The 8,094-nt window shown below is 44.5% G+C and overlaps 1 protein-coding gene across 1 annotated transcript in view; it reads right to left on the minus strand.

The window, feature by feature from the left end:
- DAPK1 (death associated protein kinase 1) overlaps window positions 1–2,267 on the minus strand; it is an 83,303-nt gene extending 81,036 nt beyond the window's left edge. Inside the window, exon 1 of the mRNA XM_062512669.1 lies at window positions 2,206–2,267. Within this exon, the coding sequence (XP_062368653.1) occupies window positions 2,206–2,267 (62 nt within the window). The remainder of the gene's footprint in view (window positions 1–2,205) is intronic.
- Between the last annotated feature and the right edge of the window lie 5,827 nt (window positions 2,268–8,094).

An 8,094-nucleotide genomic window follows, 5' to 3' on the forward strand; every position in this document is an offset into this window, starting at 1 on the left:
AGTAGAATAATCCTGGTTTCTTAAAATGATACTGAAGCAAAAGCTTTGGCCCTTTTAAATAACAATATTCCATTTTTAAAATAAAAGCCCTGCCAAACATTTCACAGTGTTTTACCATCCACTGGTATTTTCTCACGTATGTAGAGAAAATTGATGAGGTTCTTTGATTTGAAAACCAGAGTAGATTTTAACATTCCTTAAAGTTCATAAAATATTACAGGTTTAGACTGCATGTCAAGCTTCTATAACATTAGGATGGAAAAAACTCACAGTATTGTAATATCCTGTTGGTAAATGATCAAATGAATATACCATTTTTAAACTGAATTTTAAACCTAACACTCTGCCAATTTGAAACCTCCATTTTTTTCTGGGTTTTTTTTGGTTGCTCTTTTACTACCTAACATTTTCAGTGTTTGCACTTCCCACACTGTAAAAACAAAATGCCTGTTCTCCACTGCTGTGTTCTGGAGCTTTTGACTTGAGACTTCCAAAGAACATTTATTTGAAAAAAAAATAAATCCATGTATTTAAACACTTCTTATGTAACTGGCCTTCGGGCAAATGTTCTGTTTCATAAATATGTATTAGGGACCAAACATTGCACTGATACTTCCTCTTAAAAAAAAAAAAAAAAGAAAATACAGGAGAAATTACATAAACCTTAACACCTTCTAAATTTGAATATTGACATTGTGTTCTCCCTGAAGAACCTTAAAAACCCCATAACATATGTGTGACTTTATTTTCTTCCATAAAGTCAATAATTTATCAGAACCTGAAAGGATAACAATGCTTTTATTTTTAAGAATACAGAGACCTCAACCTGAATTCTTGGATGCTATGTATCCTTGGTTTTTTTTAAAAAAAAAAACAAAACAAAACAAAAAAAACAAACACTGGAAATTAAATAGAACAATTTTAAGTGCTAAAATAATTGCTTAGACCACAAAATCTAAATGTATGCTTTAGCATGATAACATGTCTTCCTATCAAGTTATCCAGCAAGTTAATATTACTTCACAGTGTAACACAGAATTTTACTATAGATGTACGAAAATGCCAACCCAGAACACTGTGGAAATAAAAGCACATATGTATCACCAAAGTCACATCAACAAACTTTTATATAAATGGGGTGAAGTTTATTAGAAATATGGTGCAATTAACTTTCTTATAATTGCAGGGGTGAGGGGCCTTCTTGGTTAGTTAGTTATTGTTTGAGTGGGGGTTTTTTTGTTGTTTTGTTTGTCTTGTTATTTGGGGTTTTGTTTTTATTTTCATTTATTTATAAGAAAACATTAAATATTTCTAAGTTCCTGCCTATTCAAGTGACTTATTCCCAGCATTTGCTACTTGGACCCTGGAAAGATACCCAGAGGCAGATATGGGGGCATTTGCTCTACGTATACTGAATGCCCTATGTTAATTGAACTCTGATCCCATGTTTTGACATCACCAAGATGAACACTAGAAAAGGATTCTGCCGTACTGCTTCGGATTCCTCCTTAAAGAAGGGGGAAAGAACATGAAACTGACTCTCATGTAACAAAGCTCAGCGCTTTAACAGTCTTAAGTCACGGAGAGCACTGAAAAAACAAGGCATGAGTAATAGCGTGAGCTCGGAGGAGCTCAGAACTACATAGCATTCAAGAATCAAGGCTCAAGAAAGCAGCTCTGCATCTGCAGTGCTCTGCTCACATCCCTTAATCTGACTTCCAGCTCCAACAGCGATGCCCAGACAGTGATCTTCATCACAATAGTATCGATGTAACACAGAGCTTCTCTCACGTCTTTAATCATGTTGTTAAGGAAAAATCCAACACGCAATACAAACGTAGTCCTCCACACTACGAACAATGCCAACTTCTCTCCTTCAAGCCCAGCCCGTTTCTAGTTCCCCGCCCGGCGAGCAGCGGCGAGCCTGGCTCGCACAGCCCCAGCTGCGCCGCCGGCAGCGGGTTCGCCCCTGCGCGCCGCGCAGCATCCGGGAGGGCGCCGAGCTGAGCAGGAACCACTTTAGGAACTGTTCCTGTCCAAAAATCTCATCAGACCCGTATTAAAAAAGCAAAGACGCGGTAACTTCAAATCCAACTCCCTCTTCGGGCACCTCAGACATGGTGGAAAAGCAACCTGGGTACGAGCCTGCCCTCGCCCCTTGCACCGCCGCGCTCAGCAGCCACGGCTCCATCCGCCCGCACCCACCTGCCAAGGTCCTCGCCCGTTTCATAGTGCTCCTCCAGGTTCTCTTGCCGGAACACCGTCATGGTCGCCTCCCGCCGCCGGCTTCAGCCCCTGCTCGGCGCCCTCATCACCAGCGCCCGGAGCCGCCCCGCGCTCGGCTGCGAGCCCTGCGGAGGAGCGCGGAGGTGAACGCCCCTGCCCGCGGTCCCTCCCGGCCCCGGGGGCTCTCCCCGCCCTCCTCACCCGCGAAGGAAGCGGCACGGCGAGCCGAAGGGCACCTCCCCTGCCCCTGCCCGACCGCCTGGAGAAGAAAGCGGCGCCCCGCGCCTCCGCCCCTTCCCCGGCAGCGGCGGCCGCCCAGCTACCGTGACGGCCACCGGAGCCCGGCCGCCCTACCGCCGCATTCCTCAGTGGCTCCGTTGCCCTGTCAACCGGGACGTGCCGCCGGGCCTGCGGCAGGAGTCCCCCCTCCTCCCCGGACATCCCCGCAACCTGACCCCGGGCGAGGCGGGGATCCCCTCGGGGCCGGGGCCAGCGGCCCCGGTTCTCCGCTCCCGCGGCACCGCCCGCTTACCCGCTCACGCTGCCGCGGCTCCCGCCGCTCCGAGCCCTGGGAAGCGGCGACAGCGCCGGGCCGCTCCCGGCCGGCGCGCAGGCACTCGCGGTGTGTCCGCACGGCCAACGAGGAGCGGCCCGCCCGCCGCGCCGCCCTCCGCCCCTCCCCGCGGCCTCCCGCCCCCGACCCTGCCCCTCCGCTCGCCTCGGCCAGGTGCGCCGGCCCCGCCCCGCCCCGCTAGGCACGGCACGGCGCGGCACGGCACGGCACGGCGCGGCGCGGCACGGCACGGCGCGGCACGGCACGGCACGGCACGGCGCGGCACGGCGCGGCACGGCACGGCGCGGCGCGGCACGGCACGGCCAGCCCGCGGCGGTGGGACCCGCCCAGCGCGGCTCTGCGGGCGGCTCCCGGCAGGGCCATTGTGTGCGCGTCCGCCGCCGCGCCCTCCCGCAGCCCGCCCCGGGCAGGGCGAGCTGGGGCCAGGGCGGCCGAAGGCTGCCGGCTGCTGCCCTCCGCCCACTCTCTGCTGGCACCCTGCTCTACCAAAAGAAGCCGTCCCCATCCCAGCGCCCGCCCCGTCCGGAGCCCCCGGGCCGCGCCGCGCCAGTAGCGGCGAGCTCTGGAGGGCGGCAGCAGCGTGGTACACGGGGCCAGCCCGGTCCCACCGAGTGCTCCCGGGCCGCACAGAGAAGGGTGCCTCTGCCACTGGCAGCGCTCTCGGGCACCTCAGAAAGCAAACACTTGCTGTTTGCAGGTATTCTCTTACCAGGCCACACTAATGACCCTTTTTTAAAAATACAGGATACACTCTACTCTTTCTATAGAGTGTTACACCTTATATTTGAGGTTTTCCTGCCCTCTTATGAGCCTCTATTTCTTCTCTGGCTCAGATTTCCCAGCACTTTATGTTTTCTGTAGTGTATTGGTTCCATGCCAAGTTGAGTACTGAGTACTGATTACATCCTGGAGACTAGTGTTTTTCCTAGTAGCTCTATTTTCTTCCCATCCGTTTTGTTCAGTCTTTGAAGGGTATATGACATCACATAACTGAGAAACTTTTAAGTTTCATCTGAACTTCGGAGAGAGAATTGCCCATCAAAGACAACAGGAAGTTCAGTGCACTCATATGATTTCACACCTATTTGATTTAGCACTTGAAAGAACCCAGCCTTCAGATAGAGGTCAACCATACAGAATCCCTGGAATTTTCTGACTCAGTTACAGCATGACCTAGTGCAAGTGTCAAAAATGCTTTGCACCTCCATTGGGGACCTCTGTAAATTGAAGGGACAGTATTTGGTTGGATTGCTGGATGTGAAGTTACACAAGACCACCTGCAAACAGGACAGCATGGTGGCATCTCATCTTGAGTTTAGATTAGGAAATAGGCATCCCTCTGTCATTTGTAGCCAAAGATGCAGGAGTATGGATGCTTCTGTCTGTGCTTCAGCCGACCTTCTATATGTTTAACAGGTTTTCAAAGTCATGACTCACAGTTCAGGCTGTCAGATTTTCAACACAGCTCCAGGCTTTTAACAAACACTGGGTACAGGTTCAAAAGTTCATTTTGGTTTTGGAGAATGCTCATTTGCTGAAAATAAGGACAACCAGTGTAGCCAGCCCATGGAATTTCCAACACTCCAACCTTGCTTGATCTTCAGGGGGTTTCCATGGCTTTACTTTGGTATTTTTTATGGGGGCCTTGAGGTCATGCAAGAATTAACATTGCTTGTACCTTGTATGTATTTTGCATTGCAAGCAGCACTCAATGTGCAATTCAGTATTACTCTTTATGTCCCAGCCCTGCTTCAACTGAAGGAAATGGAATTTTTCTATTGATTCAAGTAAAGCAGGTGCACATTGGAATCAATACACAATAACTGAGATAATTATCAAGATGCAAAGGAACAACAGAAAAATGAATTGCTTAAATATTTCTCTTTCCCCTTTCATTAAACAACTATATTAGAAACTGGAAATCTTGCAACTGTCACCTGTCCATCTAGGTTTGGGATGCCTGAATTCTGTTGTCCAGGCCCCCCACAGTGTGCAGAGGTTTGTGTTTGAGTATTCTGGTGGCAGCAGCAATAGCACAGGTCCCCACGTTGTATACATGAGGAGAAGTTATGCTCCACTTGAGTGAAGTCAGCCTCAATGATGTATCCATGCCACGGTATATATGGGTACAAAAGAAGAGGTTTGCCAAGAGAAGCACTGTTCCTGTTTTTCCAGAGAAGTACTCACCTGGTTTTGTCTGATGCAGTCCACTTTTAAAGGGCCTGCCAGTTCCTGGTGGGACTCATCTGGCAGTCTGGGAACAGTTAGCCTAGGTGAAAACCAGTCCCACTGCTGTGCCTTCAAAATGCTCATCGACATTCATGAGAATTATATTAGATTGTACATGTAGTACAATGTAGTAAATGGAATAAATAATTCTAAATTGCTGTCAGATAGAACTCAGCAATTATGATTGTGGTTTATGCTTCCAGGTTTAATAGCATATTGGATGAAATCCAGCCCTAATAAACTTCGTGGCAGAATCTCCATGATTTCATGGTTCCATGACTTCAAGCCAGTGTGATTTTTTTCACTTATTGTAATATAACAGTAATAATAATAAAGTGAGTAACTCCTTACTAACACCATTGTAAATCAGGAGTGATACTGATTATTTCAGTATGAAAGAGACTCAGGAGGAAGATTAGTAATAAAAAAAATGCTTTTTCAAAGGAGAGATTTGTGCCTCCTGGATTACTATGTGGAGTGTTTCAAGTACATTTTGTTGTGTAGAAAAGCAAGTGTTTCTGTTTCTCAGTATATATTACAAAGAATCAAATGTGCGGAGTATGTATATCCCCAAGCAGTGTTAAGTGAGAAGAAAGCTACATTGTTTCTGTAAGTCAAGTGATTTCTAGCGCTCTTCAGCCACTTGGCTCCTGTACCTACACAGCCTTTTCTACGCTGAGTTAACAGACAAGGAGGCATTCTAAGTGTATTGTTTCAGGATAAACCTTTTCAAAATCACTGTCTAATTATTTTCTGACATCCAGGTAACACGTCTCTCCTAATAATGTAAGACCTTAATTATGGCAAAGAGCATAAATTACTTAGGCTGGCTATTACTTCTTCTGTGTATTATTTATTTTCTTCTTAAGAGATCAGTATTTGTTTTCAACACGACTGTAGAAGCAATTTCCTGGGTTATTACCTGGGTTTCCTGGTGATATCCTCTGCTGATTCATAGGTTTTCCATCCCTATTTCAATTTCTCACAAAGCAGTCTAGCTACTACCCCTGAAAATTGAGCTTCCTTATCCATCATAATCATCAGGAATTATAGCATAATTGGAAGGTGACAATTGGTGTCACAGAGCCACTGAGTTTTAGTAAACCCAAAGCACTTTTCTTAGAAAAGTTGGTCCAGGTGTGCCAATGACTTTTGTTACTAGGTCCTGCATCACTCAGAAAGTAGACTGGAAACACTGATTCACAAAGGCCTGAAACTGCTGACAAGGTAGGACCTGTAGCCTCACAGTGCTTCTACTGTAGTAACTGCACTCAGTTAAGTGGTGCAGGGTAAATTTTTCAAGTAGGGAAAAGAATTCCTTAGGCCTTCAATAGCAAACAAAATACTGTGTTGCTTAAAATTGAAAAAATTCATTTAATTGCTGTATTTTGGAAGACACATAGAAATAGTTAATGGAAAATTATCATCGGCATCAATGTTCTGGAAGCATCTCAGAATGATTAGTGCCTCTTTTATTCTCTAGGTATTTATGTCAGTTCCTCAGGGAAAAAAAAAAAAAGAGGTTTTTTTCACCTAGACTTATAGCTAACCTAGCATCTGTAAACTCATGTGTTTATTCATCAGGGACCCATACCCCAACATGTGCTCTTCTCTACTGAAAAATGTAGGCTGTTGATGGAAACAGGAAGCCTCGCATCTGCAGTGGATGGATCATTTTCCCTGAAGTTGAACTATGATCATGAAAGCCTTTGACAAATGACCCAAGAATAATAATTAATCAAAATCAGGGCTAAATAGCAATTACATTCCTTTGACTTACAATAATTCTCACACGTAAGTTTGGTCACTGTGTTATTGTATATTTATTTAATAGAAAATAATCTGAAAAGAATAGGTTTTAATTTTTTCACAGAGCTGTTTCTTTCTGAAAGGAATGTTTACTCCAAGTCAAAACATTTTGACAGATTGTGTTAATGTATAATTTCAGTAAGGTAGATGTGTATTTTCTTATGTTAAGTTAAAATATCACTTTTAATAGTATATCTTTTTTGTTGTATATAGGATAACATATTCTGTGGAGCAAAAATATATATTTCTAAAGTTGCGTGACTAAATCCTTTGTTTTTTTGAGTTTTTAATTCTGAGCTCAAAGAGTTTGATTTCCTATGAAAACAAAACAAATCAAATATGCACCTGTATTTTTTTGTATTTTTTTTTTTTCAGTCAGGCCAAAGGATATTCTATACATTCATTTGAAAGAAGAAGGCAAGAGAGCACTTGCTGGAAATTCTTGGTAATTCTCATGCTACCTTGAGAATTTTACAGGGACAATGAGGGATTTATTTGTACTTCATATTGCACTATAAACCTTGAACTTGATTGGCATCTCAGTATTGTGATATGCATGTTTAATAATAAATTTTATAACATTTGCTGAGATAAAACAATAAGCTTTGCATCAGCTTTTACGCAATAGGCACTAGAGTTTTCTGCCACTCAGCTTTGAAACATAGAAGTTCTTCAGACCTATCAGTAATATATGATACAGCAAACACATTTTACTCAGATCAGTAAGTTTCATGGGGTAATGGATAACAGGATGAGGTAGCATTTCCTGTCCTGTCCTTATGTCTGTTTATTCTCTTTTCTTTTTTAAGGGATGCTCTACAATTCTGGTTAGTATAGAAACAAAGAAATTGAAGTATACATATATACAAAAGAATAAAGGATATAGCAGTTAATAAGGGAACTTAAATTTATATAATGACTTTCTTTCAGGTGCTCCTAAAACACTTTGCATGCATTGGTTCCTTTAATTATCCTCTCCTACACCTCTGTAACAGCTAGGTGTAAAGTAATTTTACTTGTAGATACTGAACAGTTACTCACCACAGACAAGAACCAGCTTTAGAGAGACCCATGTGAAGGGCAGAAGAGACTGGTGAGATAGTGCCTGTGGTGCTTTATTTTGGTGCTGTAACCCACCAAACTTCCCACACCTTCCTGCACTTCCCACACATTTTCCTGCTGATGTCAGGTGTTAGAAGGTAAATGTACTTGCTGACACACGGCCTTGGCTCACTGCCTGCCAAAGACACCTGTGG

Source organism: Cinclus cinclus, chromosome Z (genome assembly GCF_963662255.1).
Source record: "Cinclus cinclus chromosome Z, bCinCin1.1, whole genome shotgun sequence".
NCBI classification, from domain to species: Eukaryota; Metazoa; Chordata; class Aves; order Passeriformes; family Cinclidae; genus Cinclus; species Cinclus cinclus.